The 20,571-nt window shown below is 48.4% G+C and overlaps 1 protein-coding gene across 2 annotated transcripts in view; it reads right to left on the reverse strand.

Moving 5' to 3' along the window:
* Positions 1 to 6,754: 6,754 nt before the first annotated feature.
* PROSER2 (proline and serine rich 2) overlaps positions 6,755 to 20,571 on the reverse strand; it is a 53,040-nt gene continuing 39,223 nt past the window's right edge. For both annotated transcript variants that reach the window (XM_077340253.1, XM_077340252.1), the window contains exons 3-4: positions 13,995 to 14,235; positions 6,755 to 12,070 (exon numbers count right to left, since the gene is read on the reverse strand). In XM_077340253.1, the coding sequence (XP_077196368.1) occupies positions 11,052 to 12,070; positions 13,995 to 14,235 (1,260 nt within the window). In that variant the 3' untranslated portion in view covers positions 6,755 to 11,051. The remainder of the gene's footprint in view (positions 12,071 to 13,994; positions 14,236 to 20,571) is intronic.

The raw sequence follows: 20,571 nt of genomic DNA on the forward strand, positions 1-20,571 counted from the left end.
GAGCGCACTGTTTGTCCAGCGACGCCAAATGGCTTCATAAGCAGTTTGCAAACGTGGAGTTTCTGCGGCCGTGCACCTGCGCTGACCTTGCTTGGGGTGTATCTCCCAGGCTGCTTGGAATGTCTCATCAAGGAGGCCTTGAAAAATTCAAGGAGGCGAGGTCTGCCCACACCCATTCACCATTGGAGCTAAGATATTTGTTTCATAGGCAGGACCCAGCCAAACTTAAGGTGTCCCGAGGACTTGGGGGGGGGGGCGTCTGTAGCCCTGCCGAGGACCAAGCTTGAGGTCCAAGACAGGATGGCAGGATCATAATCCTGAGATTGGCCAGCAAATGATGGGATCCTGTTTGCCAGATCCAGTCACTTTGAAGTGAGAACCATGGTGGGAAGATCTTTTGTTCTGTACTTGTATACAAGTTGGGGGTATTGATGGGTTTCTCTTAGTTCAGTTTTAGTTCAGTTTTTTGCCCCTTGGACCCTGGTTCGGCCTCACTTGGAGTGCTGTGTTCAGTTTTGGGCACCCCAGTTGAAGAGGGATGTGGACAAACTGGAACGTGTCCAGAGGAGGGCAACAAAGAGGGTGACGGGTTTGGAGACCAAGATGTATGAAGAAAGGTTGGGGGAGCTTGCTCTGTTTAGCCTGGAGACGACTGAGAGGGGATCTGATAACCATCTTCAAGTATTTAAAAGGCTGCCATGGAGAGGATGGAGCAGAATTGTTCTCCTTGCCCTGGAGGGATGGACCAGAACCAATGGGATGAAATTAATGGGAAAAAAATTATGTCTAAACATCCGGAAGAAGTTCCTGATAGAGTGGTTTCTCAGTGGAACAGGCTTCCTCGGGAGGTGGTGGGTTCTCCATCTGAAGAACGTTTCAGGGGTTTCTCAATGGCAAAAAAGTTGAGAAAGGCTGCTATAAGCTTTCATATGCGCACACACTTCTTCAGATACATGCACATGAAAGTTTATGCCCAGAATTAAGCTTTATGGGTCTTAAAGGTTGTTGTTGTTGTTGTTGTTGTTAGGTGCGAAGTCGTGTCCGACCCATCGCGACCCCATGGACAATGATCCTCCAAGCCTTCCTGTCCTCTACCATTCCCCGGAGTCCATTTAAGATTGCACCTACTGCTTCGGTGACTCCATCCAGCCACCTCGTTCTCTGTCGTCCCCTTCTTCTTTTGCCCTCAATCGCTCCCAGCATTAGGCTCTTCTCCAGGGAGTCCTTCCTTCTCATGAGGTGGCCAAAGTATTTGAGTTTCATCTTCAGGATCTGGCCTTCTAAAGAGCAGTCAGGGCTGATCTCCTCTAGGACTGACTGGTTTGTTCGCCTTGCAGTCCAAGGGACTCGCAAGAGTCTTCTCCAGCACCAGAGTTCAAAAGCCTCAATTCTTTGACGGTCTTAAAGGTACCACTGGACTAAAACTTCATTTCATTCTACTGCTTCAGACCCACCAGGCTCTCCACCTGAATCCGAAAACCCAGGTCTTTCCCTGACTCCGACTCATGCGATGAACAGAACGGAGGCAAACAGGAAATCAAAACTCATTGAGTAGAAGAAATCTACTTAGAAGACAGGAAATGTCCCCCAAATTAATGGACCTTAATTCACAGCCGGGGAAGTGAGTTCATATTGATGGGCTAATTATCTGGTCTGAAGTCACTTGGTAATGGAAACATATTGCCGGCTGTTTACTAATACATCCATTCCATCTCCTTCCGGCTAACTGGAAAACCGTCTCTGAAGAACAATCCAAGGCTTTGTTTTATAGATAAATTTAGGTAACGATTTCTCCCAGACAACTGATTTTCTCTTCTGGAGACACTAGTCTTAGCATGTACGCCGGAAACTCCTCGCCCCCGTCACCCCCGCTATTTCCTTGTTGGCCGGTCTCAAAAAAGGTTAAGCCCAACTCCAACAGTGATGTTCAGTTTGTCCACAATCTGGTGGCACTTAGGAGCAGATTTACAGGGGCAGGTCTGGCCTTACGACGAGAGTGGAGGCAGGACAGGAGGGAAAGAAACAGTCAAATAATTGTGTGCAGTCCAAGCAGCGACCAAGCCAGCTTGGTGTAGTGGTTAGGGGGGCAGACTTCTAATCTGGCGAGCTGGGTTTGATTCTGCGCTCCCCCACATGCAGCCAGCTGGGTGACCTTGGGCTCACCACAGCACTGATTAAGCTGTTCTGACCGAGCAGGAATATCAGGGCTCTCTCAGCCTCACCCACCCCACAGGGTGTCTGTTGTGGGGAGAGGAAAGAGAAGGCGAGTGGAAGCCACTTTGAGACTCCTTCAGGTAGAGAAAAGCAGCATAGAAGAACCAACTCTTCTTCTTCAGAAATTTCAGGGCTCTCTCAGTCCCACCCACCACACAGGGTGTCTGTTGTCAGAAGAGGAAGGGATGGCGATGGTATGCCAATTCTTCTTCTTCTTCTTCTTCTTCTTCTTCTTCTTCTTCTTCTTCTTCTTCTTCTTCTTCAGTAGTATCAGGGCTCTCTCAGCCTCACCCACCTCACAGGGTGTCTGTTGTGGGGAGAGGAAAGGGAAGGTGACTGGAAGCCCCCTTGAGATTCCTTCTGGGAGTGAAGTTAGTGAAAAGCTGGGTATAAAAAACCCAGTTTTTCTTCTTATTGTGTATCGTCAATGTATTGACCTATTTATCTCAGAATTACCTTTGATTTCTAGGGGCCTCAGCATCTTTTCCTCAGCTGTTCATTAAACTACAGATGTCAGGGATTGAACTTGGCAGCTTCTATACAGGAGACTTTCACTGTATCACCGGGCCACAGTCGTTCCCCAGAAAGGTCTCTGTGCCAGTGGAAACACATCTTATGCCGCGCATGGAGGGTGGAGAGAAATGGAAACGCCCGCCTGAAGAGCTAAAAAATGCCAGACAGCCTGGTGCAGAAATTTCTATGCGGCATGCAAACCATCTTCATTTCGCCAAGCTCTGGAGGAGAAACGATAGAATACCTGGGAGATTGCAGAGCTCTTACCCAAACTCTGGCATTTTTTCCCTTTTTGTCATCAAGGCACAACTGACTTACAGGGACCTCACTGGGTTTACAGAGCCCGAGACAAAAAGTGGTGGTTTACCATTACCTGCTTCTGTTTCTGTGCTCAACTTCCTTCGGGGGAGATCTAGGTCCATTCCGCACAACTTTAATGTAGCAGAAGGCTTGCAAATTGTAAACGCTACTAATTTGCAGTTCCGCAAGATGTCGCACACAATCTGCAACACTCCTGCAACAGTTCCGCGAAAAGCGATTCGTTGTAGTGCTTCAAGGGAAATCGGGAAAAGTGGATTCACCCTCCGAAAAGCGCTACACTCTTGCAAACAATCTGCAACACTAGTGAAAAAGACTAGAGTTGCTAGCTGTGGGTTAGGAAATACCTGGAGATGTTGGGGGGGGGGAGCTGGGAGTGGGATGGATCTGGGAGGGGGGACCTCAGTGGAGGATAATGTTATGGAGTCCCCCCTCCAAAGCAGCCATTTTCTCCAGGTGAACTGATGTCTTTAGTCTGGAGATGAGCTGCAATTCCAGGGGATCCCCAGGTCCTACCTGCGGACTGGCATCCCTCTTTGAGAGGTGACCATCAAATCTCATAGTGTCTCTCTGTGCTGGTTGCCAACCAAGCTTATCTCTCACGGTCTCCAGCCCCCATGCCCTTTTCCAGCTGTTGCAGGTAGAAAGCAGGGAAGCATAAGGGGCTTTGAAAGGTATTTTCGAACCCAATGGAAAATGTGAGCTCCTGCCCGTCACCCTTGCTTGGTCCTTCTCCCCCAAACGATTCCTTCCTCTTGCCAGGTCCCTGCAGGGAAATGGGAGCACAGCAGACGATTCATGAAGTGTTAGGTGGAGACGGACCAGCAGCCGCCTGGGGGAAGGAACTTCCGAATTTGGGAGGGGTTGCCCTGAGCCGGGAGGAAAAAAACAGGCCAGTCTGTTTCTAAGACATGCTTTCAGCATCCCAGGGCGAAGGAAGCTTTGGAAGGAGGGAAAGATTTTCGGCAGCCTTCTAAGCCGTGGGAGCTTGGAGAGGCAGAGCAGAAGAGTGGATAGACTCTGAATCTGGGCAGCCAAAGAGGAGATGTCCTTCCATTCCCAGGCATGGAACACTCATCCAAAATAACTGACAGTTTTACGCCGAAGCAGCGAAAAACCCGTCTAAAAAGGGTGGCCAACTTCCAGGTAGGGAACAGGGAACACTCCGGAGAGAGAATACGGCCACAAAAATATAGCACTGAGAGCACAAATTCCGGCGTGAACTTCGTCAGAGTTTAGCACAATTCCGCAGGGCCTGTAAGATGGGTCGGACCAGAACCAATTGGTTTGTTTGTTTGTTTGTTTATTTATTTTTCACATTTATATACCATCCTCCCCGAAGGCTCAGGGCGGTTTACATAGAACTTAGAACTTGAAATTAATTAAAAAAATCTTTTTGGCTAAACATCCGGAAGAAGTTCCTAACAGTAAGAGTGGTTCCTCAGTGGAACAGGCTTCCTCGGGAGGTGGTGGGTTCTCCTTCCTTGGAAGTTTTAAAGCAGAGGCTAGATAGTCATCTGATGGAGAGGATGATTCTGTGAACTTAGGCAGATTGTGACTGGGTGGGCAGAAGGGATTGTGTCCGTGGTTGGCTTTTGTAGGCCTGGGAACTGCCGTCTCCCTCTTCGGGGTCAGGTGAATTTTCTCCAGGCCAGTCAGAAATGCTGATTCTGTGAACTAGGCAGATTGGGAGTAGGTGGGCAGAAGGGGCTGTGTTGGCGCTTAGCTCTTGTGGCCCTTTCTTGCACGTCCAGGGAAATGCCGACTGCCACTTCATGGTTGGAAGGAAAATTTCCTCCAGGCCAGACTGGCTAAGTATTCTGGGTTTTTTTTGGGGGGGGGGGATCAGCTGGGCATGGAATTCGGGTCACTGTAGGCTAGGTAGTTGAGAATTTCCTCCATTCTGCAAGGGGTTGGACTAGATGACCCTGGAGGTCCATTCCAACTCTGTGATTCTGTGATCCTAGGCAGATGTGTAGATTCCGTGAATTTAGGAAGATTTTTGCTGATTCCGTGAACTTGGCAGATTGTGAGTGGGTGGGCAGAAGGGACTGTGTCTGAGCTTGGCTCTTGTGGCCCTTTCTTGCATGCCCTGGGAAATGCCGATCACCACTTTGCAGTCGGGAGGCGAATTTCTTCCAGGCCAGACTGGCCTGGGATTTGGGGGCTTTTTGGTGGGAAAATCTGCCTTGAAATCCGCTCCCGTAGCCATTTTCTCCAGGGGAACTGCTCTCTGCACTTCAGTTATAATGATGGGGGAGCTCCAGGCCCTACCTGGAGGTTGGCAACCTTACATTAAGCCTTTAAAAATGACTGTTCTTATTTACTTCACCGAGTAGTAGAAGGTAGCACCTTCCGCAGCAGCTCACTGCTTTCACCTGCCAGTGACAATGATAAATGGGAAGGCCAAGCCAAGGAATGTGTTTTGCAGTTTCTACTTGGGTGCCTCCAGATACGAGGCTCAGGGAGTTCACCTGAGAGCACAGGAAGGCAGTTTTGCTTCCAAAGTTATGGAGCTGCAGACCGTTCCCCGGATAAGGCAGAGCCATGCCTAGCACTCATCGGCTCCAAACACCCACGGACACTAAAATACATTTAATTCCACAGAGTGGCCACATTCTTGTCCTAAGTCCTGCCTGAGCAGGTCAAAGATCCGTCTAGTCCAGGAATGTCTGTCCAGCAGATACTTCTGAGCAGGAATGGTTTAAGGATTCATGGGGCCCTAGCAGAGTACAATTGCAGTGAGAACAGCCAGACTGGGGTCAGAGCACCCCCCCAGAAATGGGTGTCTCTCTGAGTGTCCTTAAAGAGGAGAAAGGGGGGAGAAGAGAGGCTACGGCCATGATCCATGGGAGGGAGGCACCGTGTGGGTCCCCTGGGGGCACGGGGTCTGTAGCACATGCTTCGTGTGCCACGTGGATAACCTGGCCCCGCTTCTGAGATATTTCTGAGCTTCTGCTACCTACAGACTTAGCCTCTAGACAAGGGGATGAGGTGGGATACACGATAAGACGTTTGTAAAATTATGCTTGTGGTGGAGAAAGTTGGCCAAACTTTTTCTTTGTCTCCTAAAAGACTAGAACTCGAGAGCATCCAATCCAGCTGGGCCACCGAAATAAGCTGCCCACTTCTTGGCCTTGAACTACACAGCATATTTGGTTTCTAATCTCTTAAAGTTCACAACCCACACGGACTAGAAACTGCCCCCCCTCCCCGCATTATCTCCCCCAAAGAACACAACGTTCTAGCCAACCAAAATCTGCTTGTGGTCCCTAGCCCCAAGGAAGTAAAATTGTCTTCAACCAGGTGGCTGGTGGAACGCTCTGCTAAATGAGATCAGGGTCCTGTGGGACCTTCAACAGTTCTGCTGGGCTTGCAAGAGAGAGCTGTTCTGCCAGCCTTAAGGTTGAAACCTAAAAACAACTTATTGCTGCTGGCTTCCCTTTGTTTGGCCGAACAAATCTTTTATTCCTCCCTTGTTTTCCCTTGGGGAAAGGAGATGGTAGGAAACGGACCTATTTTATATCAAGCACAAGTATAATAAACAAACAAACATACATACAAACAAGTTCACCCCCCAAAGCATCCATTTTCTCCAGAGGAACTGATCTCTGTTTTCTGGAGATGAGCCGTCATTCCGAAGAAGCCTCAGGTCCATCCCTATATCCACAGAGTCCACCGAAAGAACAGATCGATCAAAAGCCCAAGATCAAGGTGAGACAGGTCATACTTTTATTTAAGTTGGGGGGATGCGACAAGCATCTCAGGACATGACCCAAAGAAACACGACAAAACATTTATTTTTAGCACTCTCAAAAGGCCCCTTCTGTTGTTTTTTTAACGAGGTAAGCAGATTAAATAATATCCTTTTCAGTTTATAATAGAACGACAGTGAAGTTAGAGGCAGCGAGACATGAAATGCGAAGTTCCTTCACGACGTTTTCACGTACGAGGTCTACCTACAGCGGTTTCCAGCAAAGCTAGGCAGGTTCACAGTGGTGGGCAGAGGTTTGCTAAGACGACAGGAGGTGTGGCGTCATTAAGCCCCTCCCTTTCCCCCCATCCATGACTTTGCATTCAAATTTTTTCGAACGGCACATTAATTCTGCTTGAAGATGCCCAAAAGGGAATTGCTGGCTTTATCTACAGTACAAAAATGCTGATTCCGTTCACGTGTGATAATGCACTTTCAGTGTGGAGGTTTCATACGGCTTTCGCTGGCATGGCTTCCCTCAAAACATCCTAGAAGTCTGTAGTTTTGTGATGGGTTGAGAACTGTCCAAGATAACTTTCCCCTTTCCCTCTAAATCAGGGGTAGTCAAACTGCGGCCCTCCAGATGTCCATGGACTACAATTCCCAGGAGCCCCCGCCAGCGGTTGCTGGCAGGGGCTCCTGGGATTTGTAGTCCATGGACATCTGGAGGGCCGCAGTTTGACCACCCCTGCTCTAAATAGACAGAAAGCTAGGTTTCGTGATAAGGAGAAGGAATGATTGTCAAGCCGGCTTAATCTTGTAGTAGGAATATAGAAAAATAGTTGGGGTTTTATACCCTACTTTTGACTACTCAAAGGAGACTCAAAGTAGCTTACAATCACCTTCCCTTCCTCACACTACAACACACGTCCTGTGAGCTAAGTGGGGCTGAGAGAGCCCTGACAGAACTGCTCTGTGAGAACAGCTCTAACAGGACAGCTCAAGGTCACCCAGCTGGCTGCATGTGGCGGAGTGGGGGATTAAACCCGGCTCTCCAGATTAGAAGCCACCACTTTTAACCACTACAACTTCCATTGTAAAAACAGTAGCTACGATTCTACTAAAGACAATGGAAGAATGACGATATTGGGGACTGAGATTACTTCTCTTTTTGGTTAAGAATTGCATATGGATTTATTTAACGGAGGAAGGGAAGGTTCTGTTAATTTTATTTATTTATAGTCCGCTTCCTTGCTAGTTTCAACTAGCTTCAAATCCAGTAGCAGCTCTGATCTGATAAAGGGAGTTTGGACTTGGTATAAGTCCTCTACAGCGCTATGGGGCTTGAATCTCACTTCTTTTTTTTTTTTGCCCCAGCTCAAAGTGGATTACATTTTGTGAAAGAAACCTTGGTTGATACATGCCGTGCAATCTACAGTTTCTCAAACAGCATGGGAATCTATACACAGTTGGCTTTCCAACTGGCATGTAGAAACAGTATTGACAGCTTGTCACGAATACCCATAGTACTGTGTTGAACGTAAAACAACACATCTCTGCCCCAAAGAGCTTACAGACTAAAATGGGAGCCTGTAACAGGAAAAAGGTGGGTATAAACGAGGGGAAGAAAAGTATGTCCGGTAACAGATGTTTTAGTTTGGAGTCCATAGGGACCACATTGGGTGCTTGGAGGGTGGCTAGCCAGGGGGGGAAAACTGACCCACAGTCAATTCAGAGAATCTACCAGGATGTCAATAAAAACAAGAGCTGATTGATATCAAAGTGCTTTGCACAGCATGGAGACCGGCACAAATCTCACTGAAAGAATTTTTCACGTGCATATTGAGGTTTTTGCCCTGTGCTTTCACCCTGCCCACGGGCGTAGCTCAGCTGCAGAGCCCCTGCTTGGCATGTGGAAGGTCCTGGGTTCAATCCCTGGCATCTCCAAGGGCAGGATTTCTTGGAGCAGGGGCTGTGAAGAGACCATGCTGTTGTACAACAGCCATGCAAGACAGGATAGAGAACACTGATCTAGAGAGGAGTATTTTTCACGCTTCCTGAAGTGGCCCATACATCACCCAGCAGGTGTTTTGCAGGAGTAGAAAGCAAGAATGTTCTGAATTTTGGGCGTGGTGGAAACAAACATTGTAGTTGTACGCAGAGAATGTTGAGAAGCAGTTCTACGGACAAACTTAAATCATGCCGTGATTCGACTGGACATGCGCATGTGGAAATGGACGTTTGTAACGGGGGAACGTTGAAAATCAGTTCCTCGTGATTTAAATAATATCATGATTCAATGAGGGGTGGAAATGGCCTTTACAGCTGTAGGGGATGTTGAGGATCGGTTCCTCCTGATTCAGACAAACAATAATGCCGTGATTCAATTGCAGGGGAGGGGAATAAGCTGTGGGTATAAAAATTCAAAGGGGGGGGATTTGGTTGTAGCATGGTAAGGAAGGAGCTGGGCTGCCTTCTTAGCTCTCCCCCTTCTTTCCGGCCTACATTAGGCCGAGCCACTGTAGTAGTAATAAAGGGGAGGGGAGGGAGTGAAAGGAGAGTGACGGGTACAGGTGATTATGTCACTTCCGGGGGTGTGGCAGGGAGATGTGACCGGCTGACGTCACTTCCTGGGGTCCTCAAAAGGTTGGAAAAGGGCTGCCCCAGGGTACAATGCCTGTTCCCTTATTGGAATCTTAATACAGGGGATTCAAATGAGTAGCCGTGTTGGTCTGAAGTAGCATAATAAAATCAGAATCCAGTAGCGCCGTTAAGACCAACAAAGATTTATTCAAGGTGTGAACTTTTGAGTGCTTGCACTCGAAAGCTCACACCTTGAATACATCTTTGTTGGTCTTAAAGGTGCTATTGGACTCTGATTTTATTGTGTTAACACAGGGGAGTAATTCTTAAAAGTTAAAAAGAGTCTCTTAAGAATTATTCCCCTGTACTAAGATTCTAGTAAGGGAACCGGCATTGTACCCCGGGACATTCCTTTTAAAAAAACACAACAAAAGGAGCTTTAAGTTTTCCCTCCTGGGGAGCAAAGTGTCCAGCTTTCTTTTCATGCCCTTTGCCACCCTGCTGGGGACCCTGCATTCCTAGAGCACTGAGTTTCTCTGATGCACCAGCCATTGCTCACTGCACACATGTGCCAACCCAACCCCTGCCATGCTTCTGTCCAAGAGCCAGCGGTAGGAACAGGCCTTCAAACGCTTGAAGGGGAGGGCTAGGAAGCGAATGCCCTGAGCACAACCCATGGCACCATGCTTGGCACTGAAGCAGCACAGAGCGGGAACGAGAGGTTACTCTGTGCCCTCGTCTCTGGGGTGGTGGTGGTGTGGGAAGGACTGCTCTTGCAGTCGGAGGCGAAACCCTGCAGAGCTTTTAAGTGGTTGATCTTGCTACTTTGACATCCTTGCCACATGGGCAAAAGAACCGCTTGGAAGGGCTGTAAGGCTGTGACACGGAACGACCCCTTCCGGACAGACCTCCAGCTGCCGTTTTGATTGGCACTGATTCTAAACAACTTATTGCATGTCACGAGAAAGGCAGCCACCTGGTCTACAGCAAAAGGGAAGACATGGGGGGGGGCGCAGGAAGGTGTCCGATAGTTTTTTGGAGAAGCGTGCGCCAATCGGAGATAGCAGCTTTCCTGTCTAGGTTGACCTCTCTTCGGTGAACGTTTATGCCCACAGTTCATTCTTGGCGTCACGATCGTCGGCGTCCCCGTAAGGGAATCCATTTGCACCTGACTGCATTTGCCAACCGGGTAACCTCCAAGCAAATACTGCAATGTTAAACTTCATTAACAGGGGGCACCTTCTTGCCTCCGAGTGGGGGAAAAAAGGTCCTTTCGACATCCCATGGGAGGATTCAGTAAACGATCCGGTCGCTCGTCGGAAGGAAAGCCAGGACAACATCCAAATACAAGGACTTGCGGCACAATGCTAGCTAACGGGGGGTGCATCAGGAGGCTGGATTGGCCCCAAAGGGGCCTGAATGGACCTCTTCGAGCTGGCAGCATTAGGAGAGCTGTTCAGTTCGGGCCGAGCCAGTGGCTAGCTAAAACACGGTTATGTATGTTGTCATCACTAGCCGGGCCCAACCCAAACGGCTCTGGAGGTTACGCTGGCACGACCGGCCTCCTCGCATGGCAGCGGCTTATGGGGAATCTTCCCAGTCATGTCGAAGGGCCGATCCATTCCCGCATTGAATATTTCCCGTGCTGGAAAGAGAATTGCCCATGCCTCTCCCTGCAAGCAGTCTGTCGGGGCATAAAGTTCACCTCCCTTCTGTCGGCATCCTTCAGCTACTCCTTCAGAAGCCCGAGTTTTCGCAGCGCCTCCCTCCTGGCTTCTTCTGTGGAGCCGCGACCAGAGAACTGTACGGTTACGCCTTGGGGTCTCAGTCCGGAGGGTCTGGGGAGCGAGCCGGACCGTTTCCGTATCTCCAGGGCGAAATCCGGCTGCCTATGTTCATAAAAGCTCTTGGCGGCGTTCTGCCGAGCCAGCTTACTCTCTGGAAGAGCAGGATCCGACTTGAAGATCACGGTTTTGGTCCCGCTGGGGAACGGGCTGGTCTCTCGCTTCAAGAGGTCGGGGAGGTTCCGATAGCCGTTCGACAGGGCTGGTGCTTCTCCGGATCGTTCATCCTTTGGCGCGGGGATGCTTGGCGGTTTCTCCGGTTCAGACGCCGCCTGAACCAAGGTTTCCTCCACCAGGCCTAGCTTGCTCAACGCTTCGTACCTCGCTTGCTCCGAAGACAAGTCCCTGACGGAGGAACTCCGAGCGGGACTGGAGAATTCGTGCTTCTGAAGTCTCTCTTCCAATTCGACGATCAGAAAGGCCGAACCGTTGACGTTCGCCAGCACCTGGGCTTTGCGCTCCTGGACGTTGACCGCGGCTCTCGAGATAGTTTTGCAGAACTCTCTTTGGCTCGGGTTGGTGATGCTGATGTTGCTCGGAAACCGCTGGGGCTTGGGGGCTGTCGGAGGCGGGACGGACGGCTTGAAGGCCGGGCAACGCCCTCCGTTGCGCTTCGGCGAAGAAGTAGGGCTTCTCCTCTCTGCGGACTTCTTCTCCTTTGGGGAAGCCGGTGAGAAAGCGCTGCCGTCCCCCTGGTTTTTGGAGATTTTCTGAGCAATCACCAGCGGGGTGGGGACAGAGCGAAGCAGTTTAGGGTGCTGCACGGGGACCGCAGCAGGATACCCCTCGTAGATGGGCAACGGAGGTGCCGAAGGAAGGATAATGGTGTCAGCGTGAAAGCTCCCGTCAGGGGCACTGTTGCGCTCCAGCCGATGCGTATCCAGTTTCCAAACTTCCTCCAAGCCTGCGAGTGGGGAAGAGACACAAAAGGGTGAAAATCACACAGCTGTCTTGTCCAACCGCCCAATGTTGTTTAGTGACTGTCAGTTTGGGGGTTGCTGCTAATCTCTGTTTGCATTTCCACCCCGCTAGAAACTTCCAAGGAAGCTTAAGGTCACTGGCAATGCAAGAATGACCAAGTGGAACATCAAAAACGAGTCGATCACCGACACAGGATCCGTCCTTTCTCTGTCCCGTGGTCTGCTTCCCATTAACCTGTATTTTGCGAGCAATTCTAAACATGTCAACCATTCAAGGTACCCAGTTCAAGGTGTTGGTATCGACCTTGAAATTCGTAAGTGGTTTGAGATCGGGATAGCTGAAGGACTGTCTTTGTGCGTTTGTTCCTACCCAGGAAAAGGTCCTCCTGACTCCCCCCAGCAATCAAAGATGTAGGAGGCCTTTTTAGTGGCAGCCCCAGAATTATGGGACAACCTCCCCAGGGAGGTGTGCCTTCCCCCCCCCCCTTTCAATCTTTAGGAGGCAGCTGAAGTCAGTTACATTTAAGGCTGTATGTGATTAAAGCAGTCCTAGATTATTATTTTAAAATTTAGGCTTTATGTATTTTTAATATTACTACTTCTACTACAACAATTTTATTTATATCCCGTCCTTCCAAGGCTCAGGACAGGTAGCAACATATACACAGATAGAAAGGTTAACATTCTAAAACATTAGTCTGATTCTGTGAAGGCTCAAGGGGGTGGCAGGTCACAGTGGAGGAGCGATAGGGCTGTGAGTGTCCTGCATAGTGCAGGGGGTTGGACTAGATGACCCAGGAGGTCCCTTCCAACTCTATGATTCTATGATTCTCGTCTTGAAGATCCCACAGAGCTCCTGGTTTATTTTGCTGCTGTAGACGAGCCCCACTGCCCCTCTGGATTTTTCTCCCTGTCGTTCTTCACGAATTGTCCTCTCTAATTTGCAGGTGGAGAACTGAAGATGAGAGAGAAAGACCAACTGGTCAGCAGCCACCAAATTGATCTTCTCCCTCTTAGCTACTAGACTGTGCCAATAAGACCAGTACTGTGGCAGCTTCACTGGATAATGGTTGAATTCAGAATCCAATTCTTTTTTGTTTTAACCTTTAATGCCTTACAGGTCTAGGTCTATGCACTGCGTATCTGAGAGACTGCCTCTCTGAATATATTCCCCAGAGAGGTCTTCAGTGGAGCACTGTGAACCAGCTAAGGATCCCTGGACTCAAACAGGGGCAGAGTTTTCTTGTCCCTGGCCCCTCCCTGGTGGAATGAGCTCCCAGGAGAGGTCAGGGCCCTGCTGGAACTCTCTGAGTTCCACAGGGCCTGTGAGACGGAGCTCTTCCGCCAGGCCTATGGCTGAGGGCACCAGACAATAAATTACTTACATCTAAATCCCACCCTCTTCTTCCCTTTTCCTTCAGGTTCCTCCAATCTAATATCTAATATCAAATTGGCCACGCGTTGTTACTGATGCAACATTAATAATTGCAGTTTTAGAGAGCCAGTTTGGTGTAGTGGTTAGGAGTGCGGACTTCTAATCTGGCATGCCAGGTTCGATTCTGCACTCTCCCACATGCAGCCAGCTGGGTGACCTTGGGCTCCCCACAGCACTGATAAAACTGTTCTGACTGAGCAGGAATATCAGGGCTCTCTCAGCCTCACCCACCCCACAGGGTGTCGGTTGTGGGGAGAGGAATGGGAAGGCGACTGTAAGCCGCTTTGAGCCTCCTTCGGGCAGGGAAAAGCAGCATATAAGAACCAACTCTTCTTCTTCTTCTTCTTCTAAACTGTTTTGAATTGTTTTGGTATTATAATTGATTGCATCTTGTATTAGATTTTATGTGTAACCCGCCTCCAAGACAGTATCACTGTGGGAGCAATACAGAAACCCAAACCCACAAAACTTGCCTGCTTTTGTGTGTCGGCTCACAACAAAATCTCGACTGCCATTCTCGGTCACCGGCCGGACCAAGTCTATGATATCTTCTGGCTCCGCGTGGCCAGATGTGATTTCTTGCATTGACCTTGGAGAGTGACGGCGAGGGACCTGTTCCTCCAAGTCATCTTCCAGAGCATCGATCGTTTCTTCAAAGAAGAGGAGGACGTCTTTTTCTTCGTGACTTAGGTATCTCAGGGTATCGTCGTCCTCCTAAGATTTCAACAACAAACAGAGAGGTCATTTGCATATAGAAGAGGTTGAGATGTCCCTCCCCGTCCCATGTTCGCAGACAGCCCTCGGAGAAACCCACCCGGCACCACTGGTGGGAATGAAGGTGTAGATAAGAAAAGCCCACCAGATCAGACTGCTGGTCCATCTTGTCCTGGATCCTGTCTCACAAACAAGCCCTGGGCTGGTCTAAAGGCAAACGAGAAGGTGGGAATTGGGAAGATCGGAAACAAACCCACGGCAGAGCATCCCTCCTTCCCCTTTCAGTAGGAAACTAAGGCTTGGGCTGAAACTGAAGAACAAGATGCAAAGGGATACCTTTTTTTTTCCTGCTTTCGATCCTGCTGAATTCAGATCAATTTGTTCCCAAGTCTTTGTGCTTCCCCCCCACTTGAAACAGAAACCCATCTGCACGAGGCTGCAAGTGGACAGGGGGGAGACCAAGATTAGCCGAGACGAGACAGCAGCTGCCTCTCACAGAATGAGGCAAATCTCTGCTGTGAGAAGTGTGGATTCTGAAGCACAGTCACCTTAAACCTATAAAAAAATAAATCTTGCAACCAGGAACTAGGAATTCTTTGAACTGGCACCCAGCCAATCAGGGACAGACTGCCTTGTTATGGTTGGAGCCATGAGGCAGCAAGAAGTTATTTTGGTGAAAGCAGACAGCTACATGCTTACTCATGCCGATTTTTCAAATATAGAGGGTTATATCCACTTCACGATATTGTGGGGGAAAGATAGGGTCATTCTGGATCAATCATGTTTGTTGCAGATGAAAAATTTAAATTGCCCAAAATCAAAATGGAAATTGCATTCAGTGTAGACGGCAGGGATTGAATCGACCTGGGATGGGAATAAAAGCTCTGTGCAGATTCAGCCCTGGATAGCCCATGCTAGCCCAATCTCATCATATTTACGGATGGAAAACAAGATTGGAGCCTGTTCCACAAGCCCCCCCCCCCCCCAAATTGTTTCTGGTGCCAGGCGACAGGTTTCGGACCGCTGCCTTTCCAGAGAGAAGAGTTAAAACTGACTTGGTAAACATTGTTCTGGGGACATAATGGAAGGTTTTTAAAAATGCCTCTGGAGCACGGGGAATCGTCCTAAGAACTGGAAAGGTAAACCAACTTTCAGTGTGTACACAGGGGTAATATAAGGCACCAAAACACGCAGGTGGATCGCTAGACAGCTTGTGCCTCCTGATAACTGAGCCCTCCTAGCCTGTTTCAAAAACCTGTAAACGTTAAGGAAGGAATGTGTTTTTGTGAGCTAGGCTCCTAGTCCCTCGAACTTCCCCCCAACCTGTGGGCCCCACTGCCAGGAGTCTTCATCCCCTTTTTCAGAGAATTTCACCACCTGGTCCTGCCATAGCATCTTTGGATTTCAAAAATCAGGGTCCATGTCACGGTGATGATACCAGGACGCGCTCCGTCAGAATCCCGATTCCGCACAGAAGGGATAATGCACTTTGGAAGCAGATTTTCCTATTCCGTACAGGAAAAAAAACAACTTTGAAAGCGCGGAATTGAGGTCTAAAGATAGAAGGGGCCTTATGGGATGTCTAGACCAGGGGTGGCAGAATTTCGGCTCTCCAGATGTCCATGGACTACAATTCCCATGAGCCTCTGCCAGCAGGGACATTTGGAGAGACACAGTTTGGCCACCCCTGGTCTAGACATCCCATAAGGCCCATTCCACCCCTAGGGGTCCATTCCACTCAATTCCAGTCTAGACTGACCGTGAATCTCACATAGACGAAGTGGACATCAAGGCCCTCGGGCCATCTAGGTCAGTCCTGTCCACCAAAGATGGCTCTCCAGAGCCCTGACTTTTATGTAAAAGTTTATCACATCCACGTCCACCAGATCCCTTTAATGAGAGATGCCAGGGATTCCAGTGGAATTCTGGATCTGGTTCAATTCAGGGCCTTCGGGGTCTGGGCCCTGCATATCCGAGGGGCCACCTTTCTGAACATGCTCCCCAGAGAGCTCTCAGATCTAGCAACACCGAAGGATCCCTGGCCCAAAAGAAATCTACGTGGCCTCAAGCAGATCCAGGGCCATCCTCCTGATGGAATGAGGCTCCCAAAGAGAGATCAAAGCCCCGCAGGAGCTTGCCGAGTTCTGCAGAGCTTGTAAGACAGAATTCTCACCCCGGGCCAGGCGGTCATTCCAGGAGATGTGCAGGCCCTCCTCAACCAGGGGTGGTGGCACCCCTGTGACTGCTTCTCCTCCCCCCCCCCCCAAATAATTGTTCACTTGGCTCCAGGAAGTGGCCAATTAGTTGCTTCCAAACTGTGCGCCGTGCTCTTCCCTAGAATTAAACCCAGTTTTGGAATCCCAGTTTGCAGGGAACGCACCCAGGCAGAGGAAGCAGCAAATTAAAATGAACCACAAATGCAGGCATCTTTCATTAACTCGACGGGCACAAAGGGAGGAGAGCACTAAGCCCTGGGGTCTGTGTGGCACATTTGTTGAGCGACAAGCAGCCATTTGTCATTATGTCTGGGTGATGCTAGCATGTTTAGGATTCAACAATGCGCCTGGTACAGATTCCTGGGGAAAGAGGCACCTAGTGTCTTTCTAATTTGAATTCAGCTAAGAACATTCACATTTGCAAAAAACATATATATCCAATTCCCTTTATTTAATAATATTCTTTAATAGATTAATATTCTTTAATAATATTCTGAGTTGTTACGCCAACAAGGGTAATCTGAATCTGAATATTCTGAGTTTATTGATTTACTTTATTTCTATCCCCCCCGTGGGGACCCAAACGCCTTCCACCTTCTCTTTGCCTTCATCCGTTCAGTACAACAACCCTGTGAGGTCGGGTGAGGCTGAGAGAGCTCTGGGAGAACGGTGAGTTGTCCAAGGTCACATAGAGAGCTTCCGCGGAGTAAATGGGGTTGAAAACTGAGTCGGAGAAGCTTTGTATCTCTGGTGAATGCCATCCATCTTCATAATGTTAGGCTTGCACCACTGAGGTAAGAATGACTTTTTAAAAAGAAAACTGGGCAGGAAAAAGAATATCTTCGCATCGGAAATGACCCTGCAGGTGATTTCATAAATGGGAAGAAGTTTATAAGCTGGGTGGGCAACAGTAAGAGACGCCTGACATTCTAAAACCATTTCCACTGTCATTAATCTTTACAAAGAGCACGGGGCCTTCCCATAGTCTCCTGGGGGTTGCAAGACAAAGGCACCCCCACCCCTTCTAGCTGCACCCCAGTTAGCTCTGGGGCTCTGTCAAATGATGCCCTACCAAATTGAGCCTTCGGGTCAAAACCTCAGCTCAGAGTACAAAAAACAAAACAAAACACTCAAACAGAGATGGGCCCTTTTGAACAGCCACAGCTGTGTCTGCAAAACCTCTGGAGAGTCAATGGGAAAGCGAGATGTTTACAGTTCTGCTCTGACATCCTGGCAAGCTGCAACTCAGCACCGACCAGACAGGTCCATGGGCATCCCTTGTGGACACCCTTCCCCTTCTGTACAGCCTGGACTTGGTCAGTGTCCAATTCCTCACATGCAGGGATACAGGAATCGAAATATCATCACAGAAGGCACAACTGGTTTGGAATATTAGAACCAGTTCCCCATGGTGGCCATAACCCCCACCACCCTATTTTAGTTATGTTTTCTTTAGTTGGCATGTTGCCACAGCCTTATAACAATGTATTTACTAGTTTCTGGTGGGCTGCCGTAGAGGCAGAACAAAATTCAAGTCCTGTAGTGCCCTGAAGACCAACAAAACTCTCTCGGGAACCAACCCCCATGCGTCAAAACTTGCTCTGTCAGATACCAATATCTTTGCTTCATACCATGGGTGTCTGACTCATGGGGAACTTGCCCAAGATGGTTTTGTTGTTCTTCCAGATGCTAATAGACATGAATTTTAATCTAGGTATTCTCAGGTGTTTTTTTTTTTTTTAAATTCTAGCCCTCCTTTGTTGCAGATACACATTTCCCTTTACACCTCCACAATGAAAGGGGCTAGACGCTTTGTTTTTTTAAAGCTATAAATTCAGGGAACGACCGCATAACCAATGGGGAGCTTTTGTGTGACCCCAGGGTTCCCTGGAGATATATTTTTTTTAAGCTGGAAATTCAGGAGAACTAGCACATAAATCATTACAGTGATGCATCAGTTGCAGATTTTGAAAAAGCTCCTAACAGCACAGTCAGAATGGCCACTCGACAGACAAATGTGCCAGTCTTTCTAGCGAAGGTCACTTTTCACACGCTTTCAGGCACAATTCCAGACGAGGCAACTTAGCTCCGGAAGTGTCTCCCAATTCGACCCAGACTTTACACCACCACATTCCATGGTTGCAACATTAAGTGCGCAAGTTATGTCATTCCCCCTCACTTCAACCCTGTTTCATGCAAAGCTTCTCAGAGCTTACAGGAACCACAACTGGAACGGCAGCATGATTACAGGATTAGGGAACTGGAAGAACAGCCTTCTTCACCTCAGCCGCCGACAGCGTTTCATCAGCAGCTGCCTGGAGCCCAAAAAACTCAAAAGTGCTCGAGTGTCTCTGGGACAGCTCCATTGTGGTTTCCAGCATCTCACTGAGACTTTAATTGCATGTTGTTAAAGCTGTTTTATAGAGGGCAAAACTGCCAGAAGAGTGGGAGGACATTTTAGCCTCAACACATATCGGTGACGTAAATTCAACTAAGGAAATTTTACAGTCAACACATACGAGTGAGGTAGATTCAGCCCAGGACATTGGACCCTCAACACATATCGGTGAAATGAATTCAGCCCAGGAAATTCTGTCTCATGAATCCTTTTTGATTTAGGTTTTGGAAAGAGGCGTTTGACCCTCAATGCATATCGCTGAGGTAAATTCAACCCAGGGCATTCAATCCTCATCATGTATTGGTGAGGTAAATTCAACCCAGAAATTCTGCTTCCCAAATCTCTTTTGATTTATGTTTTGGAAAGAGGCGCTTGACCCTCAATGCATTTCGCTGAGGTAAATTCAACCCAGGGCATTCAATCCTCAGTATGTATTGGTGAGGTAAATTCAACCCAGGAATTCTGCCTCACAAATCACATTTGATTTATGTTTTGGAAAAAGGCCTTTGACCCTCAATGCATATCGCTGAGGTAAATACAACCCAGGGCATTCAATCATCATCATGTATTGGTGAGGTAAATTCAACCCAGGAATTCTGCCTCACAAATCCCTTTTTATTTATGTTTTGGAAAAAGGCGTTTGACCCTCAATGCATATCGCTGAGGTAAATTCAGCCCAGGGCATTCAATCATCATCATGTATTGGTGAGGTAAATTCAACCCAGGAATTCTGCCTCACAAATCCCTTTTGATTTATGTTTTGGAAAGAGGCGTTTGACCCTCAATGCATATCGCTGAGGTAAATTCAACCCAGGGTATTCAATCCTCAGTACGTATTGGTGAGGTAAATTCAACCCAGGAATTCTGCCTCACAAATCACTTTTTATTTATGATTTGGAAAGAGGCGTTTGACCCTCAACACACATCAGTGAGGTAAATTCAGCCCAGGACACTCAACCCTAAATATGTATCAGTGAGGTGAATCCAACCCAAGAATTCTGCCTCACAAACCCCTTTAGATTTGTGCTTAAGTGGTGTTTTCACACCTGTCCGGCTGTCATTGTTTGTGTTCATCCAAACATTCAAACAAGCCAGCCTTTTTTAGCACTAGGGAAGAAAGGCGAGATTTCTCTTGTAGAGAGCCCTTTTTTTTTTTTTAAGCAGCTCTTTATAACAGCCGAAAAGCTGATTAAAGAGTTTATTGTAATCACCGTCTTATTGTTCTGTTGCATCTGGAAAGAGGCCTGCAATCCACACCATAAATACAGGCCGCTCTCAAATGGCAGCTCTTTTTCCGTTTAACTAGTTCAGGACTATCCTGAAAGCACTTGAGTTTTAAATGATTTTAGTGGGGCCAAAGAGCAAAAGATTCACGGACGATTTACATTTCCCAACTGGAAGCAGACGCAAGCAGAAGGGAGCAGCCCGTCGATACCATGAGGAAGAAGATGAGCTGTTGTTTTGTACCCTGCTTTTCCCTACCGAAAGGAGCCTCAAAGCGGCTTACAATGGCAGGACTGACATGCCAGTGTAAGATGCACAGGTAGAGACGTGTGGGGTGGATAGTAGAGATGCATGGGGTGGTTGGGCTGGTGAAGAAGACATGTAGGGCGGGCCGGCAGAGGATCCAGGCAGGCCAGTGGCGGAGACATATAGGATATGTGGGAGAGCCAGTTTGGTGTAGTGGTTAGGAGTACGGACTTCTAATCTGGCATGCCAGGT

The sequence above is a fragment of the Paroedura picta genome, chromosome 5, assembly GCF_049243985.1.
Source record: "Paroedura picta isolate Pp20150507F chromosome 5, Ppicta_v3.0, whole genome shotgun sequence".
Lineage (NCBI taxonomy): Eukaryota > Metazoa > Chordata > Lepidosauria > Squamata > Gekkonidae > Paroedura > Paroedura picta.